The sequence below is a fragment of the Gracilinanus agilis genome, chromosome 1 (assembly GCF_016433145.1).
Source record: "Gracilinanus agilis isolate LMUSP501 chromosome 1, AgileGrace, whole genome shotgun sequence".
In the NCBI taxonomy this organism is placed as follows: Eukaryota; Metazoa; Chordata; class Mammalia; order Didelphimorphia; family Didelphidae; genus Gracilinanus; species Gracilinanus agilis.
Genome location: NC_058130.1, coordinates 520,324,876 through 520,348,509, shown reverse-complemented (window position 1 = coordinate 520,348,509; position 23,634 = coordinate 520,324,876). Strand labels below are relative to the sequence as shown.

The 23,634-nt window shown below is 32.4% G+C and overlaps 1 protein-coding gene across 1 annotated transcript in view; it reads left to right on the top strand.

Moving 5' to 3' along the window:
- The window catches only part of SNTG1 (syntrophin gamma 1), a 504,168-nt gene that overhangs the window by 235,940 nt on the left and 244,594 nt on the right, over positions 1 to 23,634 (top strand). Inside the window, exon 11 of the mRNA XM_044682770.1 lies at positions 22,627 to 22,665. Coding sequence (XP_044538705.1) covers positions 22,627 to 22,665 — 39 coding nt within the window. The remainder of the gene's footprint in view (positions 1 to 22,626; positions 22,666 to 23,634) is intronic.

The window sequence follows — 23,634 nt, the reverse complement described above, 5'->3', positions numbered from 1 at the left end:
CACAATCTGACTGCTTTTGGTTTTATAAAAGGAATATGGGTTTTATTACAAAGTTCAACACAAGGAAAGGAAGGAGGGCCAGAGATTGGGTTTCCCTAAACACTAAATTCTATTTCTCCTCCCTCCAATCTGTGAGATCCTCATGAATCTGTCTTCTGGTCTTGAGTCTACACTGACTGCCTTGAACCTCAAATTCCTTTTTAGCTTCCTGACTACTGGCTCCCCAAATATAGTTGGTGAAAAAGTCTATAGTTCAGTTAGTTTAGATAGGTGAAAGTGAATGACAAAGCCACCCTGGAAGGTCCAGCCAAATATGACTAGGTTTTAGTTTCAGACAGACAGCTTTCTCAGTTCAGGTTGGCTTCTTCTCAATACTGATGAAATGTATTAAGCACTGAAACACAGGAATCAGGTCAGTGGGAAAAAGGAGAAATCTGGGTGGATCTGCTCTCTCCCTTGGAAACAGGATGGTTGATAGGAGAAAATCTCAGGGTCAGGGCAAATGGCTTCCAACATAAAGTCCATTAACCCAAGGACAGGAAGTGTTTCCTTCAAACTCCAGAAGAAAGAGGAACACTCCCCCTTCCAATCTCTCTGAGTCTCCCTACATCCTTTCCTTACATTCTTTGGAACCTTTCCTATTCAGTTCCATGCGTGAACCAAACCAGCTATGAAGGATCAATCACAAACCTCTGCAAAAAAGGTTGTTCCCTCTCTTTCTATCTTTTCACAGTGCAGCAAAAACAAACAAACAAACAAAAAACAAAACTATTTTCTTCTAATTCTGTGTCTTTTGGTTATTTTAAAATTCTAAATTTCTAATTTTGAAAAGATGCATGAACAGCTTCAGAGCAACCAACCTAATGGATTTTTGTATTAAGCTTGAGGAAAATTCAGAACCAATAGTGTGTGTGTGTATATGTGTTTGTATACATACATACATATATGTGTGTGTATACATACATGTATATATTCATGTGTATATATGTATGTGCAAATATATGTCCATATGTGAGTGTGTACACACACAAAGTATTCTTAAACAATTTCACAATTAAATCTTCGTTATGGAAGCTAAGAACAGTTCTTCAAAGCTCAGAGGGATTTGGTCCACTGTTACTTAACAGATTTGGAAGAAATTATTTTCATAGAAACAAATTTAGAAAACTAACAATAATATCTACCTCTGGGCACCATCACCATGGACAATATACCTTTCTGCAAACTGCTGATAAAGCTACCTTTGTAATATGAATGCAATAGTCCAAAATGATTTTTCCCTAAAGGCCCCACTTTGGCCTTCATTTTTAGTATCTTTCTTCTAGCATATTTATTTTATACCCTTGATACTTTGGTCATCTTTTGGGCCTTTTTCTAAAGTTTAAAGCATAGGCCACTCTGGGAATACTTTAATACCATTTCCCTCTACAATAAACAGAATTCTTAACAATATTATTCGTTTCTGGCAGAGGAAGTTTTTGAAACTTTATTTTCCCAAACATGAACTCTGCTTCCCTTTGCTTATCTTAATGACCTTATTTTATAGTTATTTGTTTTACAGTAGTGATTACTATAAATCTGTAGCTTTCATCTATAGTTTATAATTTGAGTCTCTCATATTCCTATTCTTATACTCTTTATGTCATTGAGTTTTGAGTAAATTAAGGTATGAAAAGAGAATATTCCACTAATATTAGTAATGATACTCCAAAACTTGAATGCATCTGTTATCCCATCATTGCATATATTTCCCCTATACAAATACATCCGTAAATTATTAGGTTGTGTTATTATCATGCAAGTTTTTCCATGTGTACTTCTTCAAATTTCTACTTAGCATACTAAAAGATATTTCACAGATATTGGGAAGTTAATAGAAGGCCAGGATTCAGACTTCCTGCCTCCTATTCAATTTCATGAATGGCTTTCCTCCTTTCCTCATGAGGTCCTAGATCCATAGTGGTGAATGTATATAGCACATGTGCCAGAGGGTTCATGCAAAGCCCTTTCTTTAGGCATGCCTACCTTTACCTGCCAGCATTTGTTACTCTCCACCTCCCCTGAGGATATTTTTTCACTTCACCCACCCCTCTGTCCAGCAGCCCAATGGGAGCACTTCCTCCCTCCTCTGTCTGGGGTAAGTTGGGAGGGAGTTATTTGATATTTCTCACCTACAAGGCATTGCTCGTGTGTTAGAGCCTATATAAACTTACCATACATCTCTCCTTGCTCTTTAATTAACCTGTATATTTAATTTTATAAAATATAGTGGTTGTCCAAGATTCATGGTCAAATTGTCATCTTTGGGAGATTAGTGTTGTTATGAAAATTAAGGGAGAATCCTTTTCCCCAAATTAGTGAATATCTTAGAATCAATGAAGATGATACCTGATTTCTCCAATAAACTATGATCAGTTTTTTCTCTTTCTTGTTAATTCTGGACATTGTTGATTATCTATCATTAATGTCAGTCCAAATGAAAAATAATTATTGACTAATTCAAAAAAATACCCATCCAAATGCATAACATAATTTGGGTAGTTTTGCATTATTGATACAATTTTTTTTTCCAAGTGACATGACTTTCTAGGTAATATGAGTGATATTGTATCCCCTTAAAGACTATGTTCTGGGTTGTCACACAATTAGCACAATACTTATTCATAAATAGAGGTAAATGTCTATGCATGAACTTATTTTTTTGCATTCTTAATAAATCACTTCTATTATGTTCCCACAACTCTGGCAGTCAGATAATGAGGTTACATATTTTTTAAAAAAGTAATCCATTAAAAAATTAAAACACATACCTTTTATATTTTAATCCAAAAGCTTAGAAATATCACCTGCTGTTATAAAAAGAAAAGAAAAAAAACTATCAATATATATGAAGCTTATGCCTGTCAAAGCTACATGATACCTTTAGCCTTGGATTATGGCTTATAGTTTGTTTCAGGAAATCTCTTTTGTGTAGGAATTCATTCTGTCAAGACTTTGAGTTTTGTTATTTTTAAGCTCTGTCTGGTCTTTTCGTTATGGCTATTATAAGAAGGCCTTTGTGAAGATTCTCTTTGAGAGAAATAAATGGTTTTGGGGAAGAATCTGTTGTATGTTATGCAGAAATTCATAGAGGTATAATTTTATCATTTTTTAGTCCAAAGAATGAATCGTCCTCATTTAACTTAAATAAAGTAAAAATATTGATGTTGACAATGCAGTCAAATGCAAAGTTCGTACTGTGAAATTTAGGATGGAGGATGAGGATAACATCGGTCAAGTTAAGAAATGTCAGTCAGGCTGATGAATGGCAGGGACTTGTATATGCTGGACCCCTTGTGGTAGCTGTGAAGGCCTGGCAGGAGCTGTAAATACTAGAAAATTGGTGTCTTTTGTTAACATTTATTCTGTTAGCACTCTTTCATGTGATATTTTAGAGCCAAAGAAATAAATTAAGTGCTATATATTTTCAGCTTGGCCATTCCCTAACATCTCAAGGTAGCAGTTTGATATGGAAGGTAGCAAAGTGATTGGTAAATCTTCATGTTCTGATACTACTGTTACAAATCAGAAACATCAATATTTAACCTATTGGTAGGACAATGCTAAGACATTCATGGTGAGAAAAGCTATCCACCACCTTAAAAGAAACTGGTGGTATGAATATAGGTAGAACTATACTGTTTTTCACTTTATAGTCTTCATGAGTTTATGTGTGTGTAGTTATCAAAGCAAAATGTGTCTTTCACATGAGGAACATGAAAATATATATTACATTATAGCACATGTTTAACATACTATCATATTACCTGCTATCTCAGGGAAGGGGTAGGAGAGGGAGAGAACATGGATTACTAAATATCAGAAAATGAGTATTTAAAAATTGTATCCACATATTATAATTTATTCAACCTACCAGCAGTATTTTGGTATAGTTTTCAATGACCATGAAGGCAGGAAAATCTTGAATACTAAAGAAATGGATTGAAGATAATGTATGCTTTTATTATACATTAGCACCATAGTGTAATAAAATTGTAAACACACCCTAACAAATTGTAGGCAGTGTTTTGGAATACTTTTGTCTCAATTGAAAATTATATAGCAATATATTGCAAACCAGGAGATCAACTGTAAAAAATAATCACATCTCTAAAACTAGAGTAGATGAAATGATAGGTAAAATGAAGTAACTACTAAGATCTGAAGGGGGAAAATGCAGTAACCAGAGATCATTAAAGTTAAGCACATTTACCATGCCAGTGACATATAATTTCGAAAAGAAGGTAAGCACAAATGAACTGACAATTTGAAATAAAATTTTGAATCGTGGCTAATGAATTTCAATAACAAATAAGCTATTTCAAAATAGAGCAATTCTGAAAAAAATATTTGCTATGAAAGAATGCATTTAATTATAAAATTAAACACAAAGTAGTTTAAATACTTTAGAATTTTGCATAAAAATCATATATGGCATCCCTTGGTATTGTAATAAGAAAAACAACAAAAGAGAAAATTTGGAGCTACTAAGAAACATTCTTTTTTTTTCCCTAAACCCTTAACTTCTGTGTATTGACTCATAGGTGGAAGAGTGGTAACGGTAGGCAATGGGGGTCAAGTGACTTGCCCAGGGTCACACAGCTGGGAAGTGTCTGAGGCTGGATTTGAACCTAGGACCTTCTGTCTCTAGGCCTGGCTCTCAATCCACTGAGCTACCCAGCTGCCCAAGAAACATTCTTAAATATAAGTTGTAATAAAGTATCATGGTAGAAAAAGATTTGAAAAAGCTCTTGGAGATCTTTCTAAAGGCATCAGATGATAATCCTACAATCTAGTTGATAGCAATTTGTGAAAACTTAAATGACACCTCACTTTCTGAAAGGGAATTAAAGAGAAACATGAGGTACAGAATGTAGAAATCAATGAGATATTAGAAATTCTATATTCTCACATTCAACAATTTCAAAGAAAAATAAAAGAATTACTGTAACATGAAGTATCAAAGCAGGGGAATGAATTAAATAAATATATTTTAAAAGTATCAACAACTTTCAAGTACATGAAAACAAAGATATCAGAGATGAAGGAACCCTCAAATAAGGAAATGTGGAAATTTTCTGGTTGTCCAAGTGGTTTCAAAATGCACCAGATATCAAAAATACATGATGCTCAAATGCAAAATAGAAAATATGTACACTCATAACAATAAACTACAACCTAGTTAGGCCAAGGAAGGCTACTGAAAATCCAGATTTTTGGCAAAACTAGTAAGTGATAGTCATACATGATATCCTTGATTATTGAAACAATCAAATCCCAGTGGTGTTGAGTTACCTGCTAAGCATTTTGTAAGCTGCCTTTCAGACATAAAACTGATATGACCATATTTTACTGAACTTAAATTATCTACCATCTAAAAATGTGAACACCACTGATTGCCCCCAAATTTTGTCTAATTATGTGTTACATACATTGAGAAATGTGTTCCCAACATTTATGACTAGAAAACAATTATAAATATGAATTGGAAAATATATTGTCAGGAACAACAAAAAAAGTTTTGACAAAAAATGTTAGCATAATTACACAAGTAATCATTGAATAAGCCTTTTGAAAGCACAATGGAATTTATATTGTCATTATTGATTATCACAAGGCCTTTGGTTAACTTCCATAATAATGGCTTATTCATAATCCATATATATATGAAACAAACTCAAGTATAACAAGAACACTAGACTTTCAGATGGATACAAGAAAAGGGTTTTTTTTTTGAAGGTAGCACCAGCAGAATAATGAAAAGAAAAATAGGGGGGGAACTTACTTACCTGTAAGAACAAATTTAATTAAGTAGTTTTTAATCACTATAAGGATTTCTCTATAATAGTTTGATAAGTTACAATTGTGTGATTTATATTAAAAACCTCTACAATGCTGAAAGTGCCTGTTATACTGCCCCAACTTGCCACCTACTCTTAAGGTTGTGACATAAAGAAACTGAGCCCCTATACCTGAAGTTTCATGGCCAAGTTGCCTGTTCAAAAGACTGTGGTTGAATCACTTCCTATACTTGTAAAATGTGTAAGACCTAAGATTCAAGGTTTCAGACCATTCTGGTGTATCTGTACATCTTGGCTTTGGTGGTTTGCAGATCTCACAATAAAATCAGTTTTGCTCAAATTTTTGCCAAGTTCTTTTTTTGTTTTTAACAAATCTTTCAGAGAGGTAGATGAATAGCAAGAATTTATTCAGGTGCTATTAGATCTTTTCTTATACCAAATGCTAATAAATAAATTTTATTAAGTTGAATTATAAAAGGTATTTTAGGGCATATATTTTGCTGTAAGAAAGGTGTCACCTTTCTACTTTTTCACTTATGTTGTTCCGATTAGTATAAAAATATTTTTGAGGTGAACAAGTAAAAGCATTAAAAATCTAATTAAGGTAGTAAAGAACTGAATTCATGGTCAGAAAGACTTGAATTTACATCCTGTGTCAGGCGCTAAATATGCAAAACCAAGCATATCATTTAACTTCCCATGACTTCGGTTTTCTCCTTTGGAAAATGGGAATAAATTGCTCTTACCTCTCAGGGTTATGATCATCGAAAGAGAAAATACATGTAAGGTGATGTACAAACCTTAAAGACCTCTATAACATTTACAAGTGTATTCTCAGCTATTAAAACCAGACTATGACTTTTAGTAAACTTTGAATCTTTATAATATATACTATGTATGTCATTGTAATCTAGTAGACCGAGTTCTAATTATAGAGTCAGGAAGACCTGGATTCAAATCTTAGCTTGGAAACATTATATGTATGAGAATAAGAAGATAACAGTCTCTCTTGAATCTGAAAATTTTTCATTTGCAGAATACCTCTTGGGTATTATCAGACAGCCTCTGAGTTCCTTTCTAGCCCTAAACAATTTAATATACAAATATAAATTAAGGGCCTAATATAGAATTGAGAATTAACTAGGAGATACTTTAGAAATTTTGTATATCTTGCCTCTGTCTGAATAGACCGTAAGACAAAACTTTGAAAAAGGAACATCAAAAGAGAGAGGAAATGAATAGGGAAATAGTTATAAACAGTCACCTAAAATAAGGTAGATACTTTATTAGATTATTGCTTTTAGCTCTGAATTTCCTAGTAACTAAGACAAAAGGGAAATAGTTGGCTCATACAGGTATTGTGGTTAAGTTAAAAGAAACACATGGTTTTCTTGTTATATTTTAGAGAAGTAATATTATAAGAGTTTAGCAAGTCAATGCCTTCAAATGTACTTTTGTAACAGATACTTGAGCATTTTTTAAATTCACATTTCTCATTTGGTCATTTATGAAAACTGAGTATAAAATTTGAAAATTACTTACATTTCTATATTGAGCTCAACTAATATAAAGTCCAAGACCTTTGCCTCCTGATGAATAAACTTTTCACAAATGGTAGGTGTCAAGCAATTTATATTTGAATTTCTGTAAAAACTTGAAGTTCCATTTTTTGTTTGTTTAATAAGACCTTTATATAATTCTGATACCAGGTTTTGGAAGGCAGATAGTTCACAATCTACTATAAAATTTGGGGAGTTTGATTCATATTCCTTCCTTGGAAATGGGCTTTAGGAATGCTCCAATATAAACCCAACTTTTATTTTTTTTATCCTAAAGGAATTTTTAGCCAATTTCCACTTAGAGAAATGGTGAAACTTCATCATTCCAGATCATAAAACATGTAAAAGGATTCAGTCCTGAAAGCTTGAGGGTAGATATTAGTTATCTTCCACTTCAACCATTATAGAAATTAATTATGGCCCAAAGAATGTCATGTTCAGAGTAAGAATGAATCCTGAAAATTGCTTTATTCTGAGTAGTAAGTCAACAGCCAATAAGTACTTTTAATGGAATAAAGAAATCCTTCCTTTAATGCCCACCTAGCACAGAGAAGAAATGACAGATTGAAAGTTCTTTTTTTTTTTTTTTAAGAAAAATTTTTTCCATGGTTCCATGATTCATGTTCTTACACTCTCTCTCCCTATTCCCCCACTCCCCATAGCTGATGTGCATTTCTACTGGTTTCTTCATGTGTCATTGATCAAGACCTATTTCCATATTATTGATAATTGTTCTAGGGTGGTCATTTATAGTCTACATCCCAAACCATGTCCACATTAACCCATGTGTTCAAGCAGTTGTTTTTCTTCTGTGTTTCCACTCCCATAGTTCTTCCTCTGAAGGTGGGTAGCATTCTTTTGCATAAATCCTTCAGAATTGCATCGCTGCTAGTACAGAAGTCCATTACATTTGATTTTACCACAGTGTATCAGATTCTGTGTACAATGTTCTCCTGGTTCTGCTCCTTTCACTCTGCATCAATTCCTGGAGGTCATTCCAGTTCACATGTAATTCCTCCAGTTTATTATTCCTTTGAGTACAGTAGTAGTCCATCACCAACAGATACCACAATTTTTTCAGCCTGAAAGCTCTTTTTGTTGATTCTGTATTCAGTCAAATTGTCACCACATGTGGTCTCCTGATATAGCCAAATTATTTTAATTCAACCAATTTTGGAAACGAGTAATACAAGCAGCATTAGCTCTGGCATCTGATGACCTGCTCTAAAACTATGTATGTAACCTAGGCCAAGCCTTTAAACCACCTATAAAAAAAAAGGGTGTGAACTAAATGGCTTCTGTGTCCCATCTGTCTCTAGATCTGTGAACCAATAAGCATGGTGATAAACACAAGATGATAATAGTACAAAAATTAAACTATCCTCATATATATATATATATATATATATATATATATATATACAATATTCAGTCCCACCATATAAATGGACAAGTAACTACCCAATACCATAAAACCTCATTTTATATTAACTCAACACACATGGTTTCAGATATGTAAGATTAGCCAATAAAAAACAAAGGCAGAAAAATATGTAAAATACATTTTTTTTAATTATGCACTAAATCTGTGCCATATTCCCTAGTGGTATAAAATCTCACAGTAGTTTGCACAGGTAGTTTGCACAGTTATATTCAATTTTGCTCTGAGAAGCATTATTGTGAGTCATCATATTTTTTTATGCTCAAAATTAGTTTTCCCCTCAGTTTTTGTTTAGAGTTCCCACTTGTACTGAGTTGTGTCTGTGTCAGAGCACTAATTCCCTTTGTTTGATTAACATTAGTTGTTAATAGTGGCTTTAGGGGACAGCTGGGTAGCTCAGTGGATTGAGAGTCAGGCCTAGAGACGGGAGGTCCTAGGTTCAAATCTGGCCTCAGACACTTCCCAGCTGTGTGACCCTGGGCAAGTCACTTGACCTCCATTGCCCACCCTTACCACTCTGCCACCTAGGAGCCAATACACAGAAGTTAAGGGTTTTAAATAATAGTGGCTTTAAAGTATAAGAGTTGTAATGCTAGTAGCTCTGATAAGCCTAAGAAAGGTCATAAATTACCTATGGATATGAATGTAAATATATTTAATAATGAGCTCCCCGTTAGGCACACTTTTCAACTTGTGCTAAGTGTTTGGAATGTATTGATCACATAAAATGAGATGCTACTGAATATATAACTAATATATGACATACTTTCTAGAGTTGACTTTGTTTTCTTTAAGAGAAGACTAGAATACAATTTCTTAACCATTTTTGGATCATGGATCACTTTTCTAGTCTGATGAAGGGCATGGGTTCCTCCATAAACAATGGTTTTAAATGTGTAAGATAAAATACATAGATTACAAAGAAAACCATTTTGCTGAAATTCAATTAAAATATATTTAAGTTATAAATCAAAATTTACCAAACTTACCTCTGTACTAGAAGCTGATGGGAACAAGAAAAGCCTTCTGTCAGAGGTGATTATTAAGCCCATTTCTAAATAAAGTCAATTTCCAAAAGGAAAATTTAAGGACCAAGTTCACTCCATTCTTGGAGACAGGCTATGTAAGAACACAGTAGGAAATGGAATGTGATATTTAAAGAACAGAAAGTAGGGCAATTTGACTAGAAAAGAGTAATGTAATGAGTAGTAAGTGTTGAGAATGGGCTGGAGAAAAATTTACCAACATAGCCCGGTCAAATGGTAATAAGAATCTAAATTAGGTTGGTTGTGATGTGGGTAGAGAGAAGAGGAATAAGCAAGAAATACTGTTGAGATAAAATAATAAAGCTTTAGCAATGGGAGAGGGCCAGGATCTTGAAGTACATCCGCAGTTTGGGAGTGATATGAAGATCATGTTTCAACAAAGGAGACTGAAGAGTGTATAGACGGATTGGAGGAAAACTAAAAAGGAAGTGCTATGAAAACCTAGAGAGAAGAAATTATCCAAGAGCACAGAAGGTCCAAGAGTGTTAACTGCTTTAGAGACATCTTGAAAGCTGAAAACAAAGAAGAGATCACTGCATCTGAAGATTAACAGAACCTTTGTCCCTAGGAAGAAAGAATATTGTTATTGAGTAAGGCAGATGGTAAAATATGATTGTTTGTTGTTTATCTTCTTGTTTTTTATGATAGCAGAGACCTCAGCATAAAACACATATTTGTATTCAGCAGACAGGGAGGGATTAAAAATTAGGGAAAAGAGAATAATTGTAAGAGGATTCTTCCTAAGAAGATTTGAGATGATAGAATGAAGGATACAAGTAGTGAGATTAGTCATGGTTTGGAGCCTGCTTCTTCTTCAGAGACTTTAGTGTAAAAGGAGAAATTAAAGAATGATATATGATTATTTTCAGTTGTAGAAGAGAGCACTCAGACCAAAGTTTTCTATTTACTTAGTAAGGTATTAAGTGAGATCTACAACTGAGAAGGTACATAAGTACATCACGTCTATGGGAAGGGGGTGGGAGAAGGGGAGGGAAAGAACATGAATCATGTAACCATGGAAAAATTTTTGAATAAAGTTAAAAAAATAAGGGGTACATGATACTTCATAAATAAGGACACATTTTGAAATATCTGCTATGGGAGTTATGAGTCAATAAAGTAATGGTTGAAGTACAGTATCCTTATGATGGGTCAGTTAGTCAACCTAATTAATTGCCTATTATGTCTCAAGCACTATGCTAAGTGCAGGGGATAAAAGGAAAAGTCAAATGAATAAAAATATCCCTTGTTCTTAAGCACAGGTTGAGAGAGATGGCATTCAAACAACTATATACAAATGATATATAAAGGATATGATAGGGGTAGTCTCAGAGGGAAAGTACCAATATTAGGTGAGGACATTAGAAAGTTCCCATTTGAGATTTGGTAACATATAGCAGTTGTTATGTGATACCCTTTGTGTGACTGCCCTGAGGGATAGAATATCAGGCCTGGAATCAGGAAGATTCTTCTTCTTGAGTTCAAATCTGGCCTCAGGCACTTACTAGTTATGTGTTCCTGGGCAAGTCATCTTTCCCAATTTGCCTCAATTCCATCATCTCTAAAATGATCTCAAGAAGAAATGGCAAGACACTCAATAACTTTCCTAAGATAACCTTAAATGGATTCACAGAGAGTTAGACATGACTGAAACATACAAGTGACTGCCTCTAGGGTGATTCAGCAATATTTTATCAAAAGCAGAAAAGTTAGGCATCATCTGGAATAATGTTTGGCCAGGCATGATAGGGGCCAAAAAAAGGAAAAAAACCAACAAAACAATGACTTTGGTGTAAAAGGTCCTAGGTTCAAATCCTATCTCATCTACTCTCTATATGTCTTTCTTTGGGGAAGTGATTTAATGTCTTTGGACCTCAAGTTTTTAATCAGTAAAATAATCAAGGTGTACTAAATGGCACTAAGGTCTCTTTCAACTCTAAATATGATCCTGAATATCCCCCCCAAAAATTAGGAATAAAATAAAAAAAGAATTTCTATTACTACTATTTACTATAGTTTTATAAATCTTAATAACAACCATAAGGCATAAAATAAACTACAGCAATAATCATTGGTAAAAAAGGCATTTAAATATTCCTATTTGTGGATGCCTTTTGCATACCCATTAGCTTCAAGAAGATCAACAAACAATGAAATGAAGTAGCAAAAAAACTTTGTTAAAATTGTAGAATGTAATATTAACCCACAAAATAATATGCATTTCTATATGCCATCAAATGAATCAAGGAAAACCATTTAAAAGAGAAATGCCCTTGAAAATAATAAAAACATTTAAAACATGTAAGCCTCAAACTGTTAAGACAAAGAGTATAAGTATCTCTAATAAAACAAATTCAGTTTTGATAAAGCCTTTGGAAAGGCTTGTGAAGTTATACAAAGTGAACTTAGTAAAATCAGGAAAACATTGTACAGAGTAGCAGCAATAATGTAGGATGATCAACTATGAATGAAATTACTTATCAACAATGGCAGGAACCAGGACAACTCTAAGGAATTCATAATGAAAAATGCTATCCACAGCCAAAGAAGAAACTGAAGGAGTCTGAATGCAGAAGGAAACTTGCTCTTCCTCAATTTATTCCTCCTTAAATTTTTCTCTAGTGTGTTCTTTTACAATATGATGAACAGAGAAATGTGTATTGTATGGTAACTTGTATAACCTATGACTTATTACCTGCTGTCTTGGGGAGTGAGGAGCAGAGACAAGGAGAGAGAGAACATGGATCACAAAATGTCAGAAAACATTTATTAAAAATTTTATTGACATATTAACAAAAACCCAAAAGTCCAGTTGTTCTTGGGAGAAAGGGATTAAAGGAGATGGGGAATGGTGTTAATGTAGTTCAAGAGAATCAGAAGTAAAGCCAGGAGGAGAATGAACATCGACGAGACTTAGTCATTCTCTAAAATACAGGCTTCAAGAGGAACCTACCAATAAGAAAGGGGGAGTAGAATGACTATGAGTTGTTCCAAGTTAAGAAGGACTCAGGAGTTAAAGGAAGTTCCAGGGTGAGCCTACAATGTAGGCATAATGGCCATGTCTGAAATGTCAGAATAAGGTAGGGGAATTATTTCAATAACACAAAAATAAAACCCACTTCATGCAATTACAAGGACTTATATTTAGTAAACCTATACTTTGAAAATATTGAGAGTAAAATATTTATTTGTTAAAAATTTCTGGAAAAAAAAACCTGTCATTTCATGGAAAATAAGTGCTACCTATTACCTTAATATTAGTTGTAGAGGACAAAAAGGTAGAGAAATTCAGTAACTAAGTCAACTATTCTTCAAATTAAATTCATATATATTTTGACACCTAATGACAGTTTCAAAAGGAGGAATAGGTAAGGATGGGAAAAAATATAACAGAAAGCATGAGTCAAAAAGTAATGAAAGAAACTAAAGATTTTCAAACTACACAGAAACATTATATCTTTATATCATCAATGCTTTGAGAAAAGCTTGATGAGCTTTGGGCATAATAAATAATAGATAACATGAAAAACATTTTAATAGACAAAAGCAAACTCATTCCCAATGTAGGTGTTCTCCCTGAATCTCTTGTCAGCATGCAATTAGACCACCAACCTTCTCAAGCAAAGATCATACTTATTAACCAGCCAGGAGAAAGAATGGTAATGAAAAAAGAAGTGGTATACAGTCAAGACAACCCAATCTGAAATTATTTAAACACAGAATTTGTAATGAAACTGGGTCACAACAAATTGTGCCAAAATCAATTATAGTAATTTTATTCAGAATTTGAACTGATGTAAATAAATTTTCATAATAAGATAAGGACATAAAAACAATCTTAGTCAGAAAACACTTGGCTTACTAGCCAAGCAGCAAAAAAGAATGGCTAAAGGTTACACCAGTTTGGAATATGAATTTGTTCATAAATTTTTTAAAACAAAAGATGTGAGTAGAATAAGTACTCTATAATCACTATATAAAACTACTGTACAGTAAATGCAAGTTAAACTATTTCCTAAAAGAGAGAATTGGTGAACGGTAAATATTGCTTAAAGTTAAAATGTTAAAATTTCAACTAAGTAAAGTAATCTAGGGAAGGGAGGCAATTAAGTATGAAAATGAATGGAAGATAATAAAATGGAAAAGATTAAAAATCCACAAGGCTTTATGTAACAAATTGCTTTTATCATCAGACAGTATAATCACCACACTTGAATTCTAACATAAAAGTTTTGTCTGATGTGATTGTAGGAAAGTTACAAATGGAACTAAGATGAGGAAAGAGGGAAAGGGAGGAAGATATGAACAAATGTGTACAGAAGAGATCTTTATTGGAGATGACATAATTATCAAGGCACGAAGAGATATACTTACAAGGTATCTGAAAAAGAGGAAGACATCAAAATATGGAGAAGTAATCAGTTCTTATTAATGCCAACAAAATAATGCAACCAACAGAACATTAACTACAGAACAATGTGTTTACATTCTAACTAAGCAAAATATGTATCAGAGGATTACCTATATATTTATCAAGGGTATACTTATAAAGGTATATCTTAGGAACAAGTAGGTTTTCACTAATGATATTCAATGATGGACCATACTTTTACCACTTTCAAATTACCTGAAAGAAGAAGCAAATACAATATCTCAAAGTGCTTATTATTTTTTGATTATAGAAAAATAATTTAATTTAATCCATTAAAGTACTACCCTAAAGGTTCTGTTCTAACAAACTATCTCTCATAGTTACACATAGGTCATTCAGGAGTCCTATATAAATATAACAGTAAAAAATAACCTTTATCAATGATTTCTTAACCCTATATTTCATGCAAAAGGATTAGTACCTATGCACTAAAGGTTAAATTAAAAATTAAATAGAAGAGTAGTTTGGATTATGTCCCAATACCAAATTAGATAGACTGTTGCAAAAAATGAAATTTCAGAGAATTCCCTGGTGGTATTAAGAGGTTACATGACATTTAAGAGACAGCAATTTAGTGTTAGAGATGTGTCTTAAAGTTAACTCTTCCTTCCTCTTAATGTCAACTATATATCTACTGTTCCATATCTGAATAATGACTTCAAAAATACATGAAACACCAATAGTCCCTGAGTAACTCGGACTTATTGTAAAGAATAATCTTGTTGGTAGATAGAGACCAGAAAATGAAACATATTTCCCTCTTTTCAGTATAGTTAGAGGATTATGGTGTGAAATATTACCTACACTGTAAGACATGGATGTTTTAATGGTTGCTTTTGCTTACCTGTTTTTCTTTCTTTATTGAGGTTGGGGGTGAGGATAAAGGTATGCTGTAGAAAGGAATCACTATGAATAAAATATTGATAAAAATAAAGAAAAACAGCAAAGAGAATTAGAAATTATGTTTCTGGCCTAAGGTCTATATAATAATTACACCAAATAGCGATAATAAGATAAATTGAAACTTGAGATCAAATTAATCTGAATAAAATGAAAATCTGACATGGCATTTCAAGTCCCTTCTGTTACTAAATTTGTGGACTCCATGAAATGATAACAGATTTTGGTAACTTTTTAGGTCTTATTTGATTTCCTCTTTTATTTCCTCTCATAGTACTTTTACAGTTTATACTTTTTTTTCAACAATAAATGACAAGTGAATGGGAAAAAGTTCATTCTTCTAGATATCTAGCATCTTCGTGCTATGCCATGTCCCCCAGCTAAACAGGCTTCAACATTTTATGTCCATATACAAAATAATTATCTCCATGAGGTATTGTTAGCATCATTTCATCATTAAATCTGAGAGCTGAAAAGGAGATTGCAAATACTTATTTTATTCCAGTATTTATTTTCCTTGATTTAAAAATCTTCCTTCCTGAATTTAGCATCTAATGATGAGAAATTATTCTGTCTGAACTTATTCTTTATCTGAATTTTATATCTACTATTATTATTCTACCTCTTCATAGAGATCATAAATTAATTCATAAGAAATTATTAATAGCCAAGCCCTGAAAATCTTGTCATCATTGCTTTTATATTTCTAAAGGAGGTAATTATTTAATCTAAAATACTCCATTTCAAATGATGAGATTTCACACATCCAAAACATGTTACTGGAAGTTTACCAGAAGCAGAGTTAGAGGATCATCTCGGCAGCTCATCAGTTATGTAAGGACTCATTTATGCAGACTTTAATCTGACAATAATTGTGGATCACCAGCTGAATTTGATATAACTCTAAGTGTTATGGTTAATAGTAAGCAAAACGAAAGAATCATAGTGATTACAAAGATATTATTCACACTCAGTATTTTTTATAATAAGGAGCAAATATTTACTGGAATCTAGTAGCATAAATGTTACAAGAAATGCCCTAAATGACTTGAAAGCTCTGGAATAACAATCATTTTCAAAATACCATAATATGTATTGTGGGGAGAGAGGATAAACCAATAAATGCACATTAATAAAGTGTTTACTGAGCTAGGTAGCTAGGAACACAAAAATAAAATTAAGACAAAAATATTGGAATCATGACTAAAGATTCATAAAACTGTTTATACCCCAGAAATACTAATACTAGGTCTTTCAATCAAAGGTAGGGGAAAAGGACATATCTGTTCAAAAATATTTATAGCAGGTTTTTTGGGTGGTAAAGAATAGGAAACTGAAGGGTTGTCCATCAATTGGGGAATGGCTGAACAAGTTGTGATATGTGATTGTTATGGAATAGCATTGTACCATAAGGAATGATGAACAAGAGAATTAATTTAAACAATTAAAATTTGCCACCAAAGAGTTAATGTTCTATCAAATGAAACAACATATATATATACACACATATATATATATATGTATATTATATAAACAGTAAATGCAAAATAATTTTCAGGAGGAGATTAGCAGTTTAGAGTATCTTCTGAGGTCTAATGTAGGATAAATTTCTTGAACCGGGTTTTGAAGGGGGCTCTCAGATGCTCAAATAAAGGAGAACACTTCAAGAGAGCAGTGGAGGGTTTGGGGTGGTAACAATCTGTGCAAATGCATGGGAGAGGAAAAGATAAAAATGCTACCAAATCCATCATGGTGCAATAGAAAACAGAGGAGCCTGCTTCAAGTCCAAGCTTGGCAGCTTATTAATTATGTGATATTGGCAAAGTTATTTAAGTTTCCTCAGTCTTGGTTTATTCAACTATAAAATAAGGATAATACTATTATCTACCTTCAGGAATATTGTGAGGATCATATGAAATAACCTCTGTAAAGAGTTTTTCATATCTTAAAATGTTAGATGAATTCTGATTACAAATCTACTGGTTAACAAATAATTGATGTTTTACAGATACTATCCAATATTTTAATTGTCCCTGTTCTCACTGAGTTTATCATAAAAATTTAATATAGATTATATGTGGCAGTCACATCAGGAAGCACTGCTTATGTTCCTAATGTTTACATGATATTGTAACTAGGTGCCAAGATTTGTTGTTGTTGTTGTCACTCTCTTTTCTTAACAAGTTCATGGAGTAGAAAATACACATTGTTCTCTACACAAATCACAAGTAGCCTGTATAGTTACAGATAACTGTTTCATAGTGTCTACATAGGTTGCTTTTGAAGACAGATGGCTATGTTTACTTTCTGAACTTTGCATGCTGTTAAAGGTGCCCATGAATCTTTCTATCTGAGAAATACTATTTTCTGAGGAAGTTTTCTAAGCCATGAAAAAAAATATTTGCTTTATATACAAGTACAAAAGTTTCTCTAGACTAAAAATTCCCTGCTGGACTTAGAAACTGACAGTTGTCTCTCTGTCCTCTTAAATTATTAATTACACAGAGCCTGCAGCTTTCAAATTTTTAAAATCAAAAGACTGCTTTTGTATGACAATTGAACAAAATCAACTGTCTTCTTTGGAGTTTAAATGTACCCTAGATGTCCAGAAAAAAAGTATATTGAGTAACCCTTTCAGGGAGTGAAGGTGGGGAGACAGAGCTATGATTAAGGAATAAAATTATTAGTGGGGAAGTGGGGAAGTATAATAAACTTTTTTTTCACTAAGACAAGGATGTAGCATTTCACTATTAAAACTGTGACTCTTTGTTTTAGTATATAAAAAGAACAAAACATCAGCAACAGCAACCAAATATTAAAGATCTTCATCATAGGAAAAGAATGTATGTCAAATAATGAAACATGCAACATTACTTGGAGAGATGAGCTTGATAGGAGGGTAGCAGTGGAGTTAGGCATTATCTAATGATAAGAAGCCTCCCAAGGAGGGAGTGTGTATAGGTGTATGTACATTCATAGACATACATCTACAAATTTGTGCATGTATGTGCATAAAATCCTGCATACTTCTGGTTGAATTTTCAGACATGAAGGAATCTGTCATGCCATGGGAGTCGTCCCCACAGGGATTAGAGGGTTTCTCAGGAGCATGCTTTCTAGGAAAATAAGAACAGTATAGGAAGTGGCCTTATTTATATATCTTGTGCCACCACTTGAATATTCTACATTGTTTTATCCTGTAAAACAACCATTTTTTTACATACATTGGCTCCTTATGCTTCATTGTACCAGTCTCGATCCTTGTCTAAATTTTTTATAAAACATAATAATTAAAATATTCAGAACTTAAAACCAGTACTGACAAAGTATTAGTTATCTGAAAGAAGGTGTTGGAGGTAGTTTCTAAAGTTACCCTTAGAATCTCTTACATCAGTGGTTCCCAAACTCTTTTGGCCTACTGCCCCCTTTCCAGAAAATATATTACTTAGCCCCCTGGAAATTAATTTTTTAAAAACATTAACAGCAATTAATAGGAAAGATAAATGCATCTGTGGCCATCACCGCCTTCCTGGATGACTGCAGCACCCACCAGGGGGCAGTAGTACCCACTTTGGGAATCACTGTCTTACATGAACCAACATGATGACTCTATTTGGCAGCATCATCGTTTTTCGCATAGGAGCTCATTTTAATTTATATGAGCAATATGATTCAAGAAAATGTAACTTTTAATCATTTGAATGAGTAAGTTAATTGCAAATGATTCTACAATTCTGGCTGTTGTGAATTCAAAGGAATGTAAGACATCCTTCCCCATATAAAATCGTAGATTTAGAACTAAGAGGAATATTAGAGGATCTTGAGTCTAAAACTCCTAATTTATAGTTATAGAACTGAGGAACAAAATTAGTGACTTTGTGAGAGTAGCCAAACTAATGAATATTTGAAATAGGATTTGAACTCTGATCTTCCTTTCTCTCAATACATAGCTTTATCCATTGTACCATATTGAGTTTCCCCTTAAAGAATAGAACCACAGAAAACATGTCTAATTTATTTTTAATTTTTTTCTTTTTTAAGATTTAATAAGAATTATACTATATTTTCTTTGAAATATTTCCTTAGCACTGATTCTTACCACCTATCATTTCCCCCTTAAGGCATAGCAATTCTTCTTTAAAGGGAGTGTGAAGAGGAGAAATATATTTCATACTGATACTTTTCCTGCCCTGCCCAAATCACACAAACAAAAAAAAACAACAGATAAAGAAATAAAAAACAAACATGATCAATAACTTCATTAAATAAGTAGCATGAATTATAATGCAAACAATAATGATTACATTCTTTGTCATATCATCTAAATAATTTATTACTAGCACTATTTTCATGTTGTTCAAGGTGAGACTAATTTTTCATTTTTTCCTGACAATACTTGGTCATGCAAAAAATATAGCTTCAATGTGGATGTAAAACATTTTTATTTTAAATGAGAGGCAAAAAAAATGATAGGCAATATGGTATTGTACGTAAAGTACTGAATTTGTAATCTGTAACAATTAGTTTAGAATACCACCTTAGAAATTGATTACCTGTGTGACTTATTCAAGTCACATAATCTCAACTTCTATTTTCCTCTCTGAAAAATAAGAATAACCTTAGCACTTCTCTCACAGGACTGTTGTGAGAATGAAATGAGATAATCTGTTGTGTTTAAAACACTTTGGAAACCTTAAAAAGAACATCACTTTTTTTCTCAAATAATGAAACAGTTGAGGTATCTGTTAATTGAACAACATAAAAAAAATCAATGTTTTTAGAACTTACTATAAAATTTCTAGGTTTTCAAAAATTAAGTAATATTATTTTTATTATGTTGGCTTATTTAAAAATACATGTTTTAGAGGATTTTAATTGTTTCTACTTCAATATTTCAGTTTTCTATAATACTGAATACTGGCATTCTTTAGAGTATATGGCATGGCATAGTGCTCTGTATAGAAGCTTACTTTTTAGAAAGTTTCAAGAATAACTTAAAAATATTATTTATACATTACATAGCCATCTGTATTCTTCATTTTGTTCATGCTTTAGGAAAGTTATAAAATTTGCCCAAATTTCAAACATTACATTCGTATACCAAAACTTAGGGTGTCATTCCCCAATTAGTGGTTATTTACTTTGTTTCAACAATTTTTCTACTATCAATTTTTTAAAAATTGCTATATTTTGGAATATAAAGGGCCTTTTTTTTTAATTTTTGCTCATCTTTGGATATATGCCTAAGGACATGGTAATTTGAGTATATTTTTTTAAAATTCCAAATTGTTTTCCAAAATTGTTGGACCAATATATAGTTAAATCAACCGTACATTAATGTTCATAGATCCAAATTTAATTTCAGAATGGCTGAATGAATGCACAATTGCAGCACTGGCTTTTCCCAACTTGTTTCATGTTGATAAATTTGCTGAGTTATGAAGTTCAATCTCAAAAGTGTTTTAATTTTTCTCCTTCATTAGTGATTCAGAGCAATATTTCCCATTATTGTTAATAGTTTGCAAATCTTTATATATAATTTGTTATAAATATGTAATACATTATGATAAGTAATCTAAACCAAGAGGAACAAATTCTTACATTAACTATGTCGAAAAATGTGTCTTATTCTCTCTTTTTCCCTCCTTCCTTTCCCCCAGCCCCCTCCCCAAGAAGGAAGGCAATATGATAGAATTTATATATGTATTATGATATTATATATACATATATGTGATGTACATATATGTATATATGTATATATTTCCCTGTTCATCATGTGAAACAAATACATATTGACACTAGAAAAAAGTTCATGTAGGAAATAAAGTAAAGCATGGTATGTGTCAATTTGCATTTGGACCCTATTCCTTCTATGGCAATGATCCTTTTTCATTATGAGTCTCTTGGAGTTGTCCTCCATCCTTGCCTTAGTGCTAATAGTTAAATCATTCACAGTGAATCATCATATATTATTGTTGTAACTATGTACAACATTCTCCAGGTTCTCCTCACTTCACTTTGCATCATTTCATATGTATTTCCAGGTTTTTTGTGAAAATATTGTTTGTCATTTCTTATGGCACAATAGTACCCTATCACAGGCATATACTACAAGTTGTTCAGCCATTCCTAAATTGATGAGCTTCCCTGCATTTTCTTTTTTTTTTCTTATTTTTTCCAACCCTTACCTTCTATCTCAGAATCAATACTATAAATCATTTTATTATCATATGACTCCTATTTTAAACATTTTGTTCTATAAAGAATTTAATTGCTATATCATCTGTGAATATATGGTGAAATTGGCTAATTGTCATAATTTTCTTGTTTACATCCACTGAAATTAGTATGGCCAAAAAAAAATCATCTGGTTGACTATGTTCCAATGATTGGCCAATATGAAATTAGTTAGACTAATCTTAAAATAATCCTCCATTGTTATGGTAAATTCAAAATATTTCCAATTTAGTAGTACTTTTGAGAACTGGCAGTATGACATATCCTTCGAGAATCCAAACTTATCTCCACATCAGTAGAGCAGATAAAAAAAATGGAGTCAGTACAAGACATTATACCTACATTGAACTTTAGTAGTGTGTGGGATTTACTTTAAATTAATACTCAAGTATTGCCATTTTGGTGGAAATATTTAGTTAGTTGTCAGGCAATATAGGAATTGTTTTTTCAGAAGATTCCGTTTACACTGTGATAAAATGTCATATATTAAATTGGCTTAGTGTAAATGCTATGCTCTGTTTGAGGGTTGGCCTGACAATATATCCATGGACATATTTTATCCTCAAGTGTTTGGATTGCTTATTTCCTTAGCTCTCTCAAGTCAAAAATGACAGGATGGTGAGTAGCTTAGCAAAAAGAAATGTAATCACCAGATGTTTTCACTCTATTTAATATTTAAGCTTTAAATGTTAACTGTAAGATTGCTTTTGATATTTTATAGATTAGATGATGGACAAAAAGTTTTATCTTTCACATACCTTTCATAAATGGTTCTGGTTCTCAAACCAAAGGATCACAGAAAAAGTTTTAGTAGAAAGAATGAAGGAAATCACCTAGTCCTATTCATCATTTTACAGAAAACAAAATTATGAACCAGAAAAATGAAGTAGCTAGCCCAGTAACTTTCAGAATAGCATAAATAAATCCTGTAGAATTATTTCCATATGAACTTTTGAGTTGGGACAGTATTTAACATTGAAGTTAATTACACTTCCAAAAAAGCATTCAGAACTCTTTATGTAAAGAATGTTTTCTAACTTATTAAAGAAGTATTTGCAACATGAACATTAGGAATAATGTTGGTACCACCCATGAATACAGTTTCTAGAAATATTATATGGATCTCCCTTATCTTTACAGATTTTGATTTTTTCTTTCTTTTTTTTTACAGATTAAAAAAATCAATAGGAACTTTCCTGTAAACCAGCAGGTAAGAAGGAAAAATACTTGAAAAACCAAATAGATATTACTAAGTATGTCTACAATATTATATAATGTCTATTATATCATATCATATCATATTTGGTATGTCTATAATATTATATAATTACTTTATGGTCAAAGAGTAGTTGACTTTCCATCTCAGTTTGCTAGACTTTTTTTTATAATGTAAACACTTCATGACTCTGTGGACCATCTAATGTCTACACTCTCCATGAAGACATTCCATGACAAAGATATTCAAGTGGGTTGCTTTTTCTTTTTCGGTGGATTAAACACAAAGAGATTTTAAGTGACTTGATCAGAGTCACACAACTAATAAGTGTTTAAACTGGATTTGAACCCAGGTCTTCCTGACTGTGAGCCTAGTTCTCTATTCATGGAGTTACCTAGCTTTCTCCAATTCTGATCTAATAATTATCAATCCATTCTATTAAGAATATATTTACAAAATACTCTGTAGTATTTATGAAGTCCTAATACCCATGTCTAGATAATCATAACAATAATTTATTAGATAATACAAAAATATGAATTAGGTAGATTGCAATGTCATGATGAACCCATGCCAGTATATAATATTGCTCAATCTTTCCTAGTCCATATAAATATTCCTTTAAGTATATGTACCAGAATCTCACAATATGGACCAATTTGGTAACATCAATTTCCCTTCTTTCCCTTTAAAAAATTAGGGTATTTGCTAGTGCATGAGCTCCTAAAGAGTAAGGAAGGTTACTTTTTCATTAGTCTATGCTCGGTAAACATAAATGATATTTTTAAAATAAATGATGAATTCAATCATATTTCTGAAAAAAATATGCAAGAAAAAATGTGAAATATATGTTAGTATATGTTAGCATAGTCTGTTTCCTTCCTTTATAGAATTATTTTGGAATTGAGCAAGGTCATAATAAAGCCAAAACTAAATACTAACACAATGCAAAAAGGGGGGAAA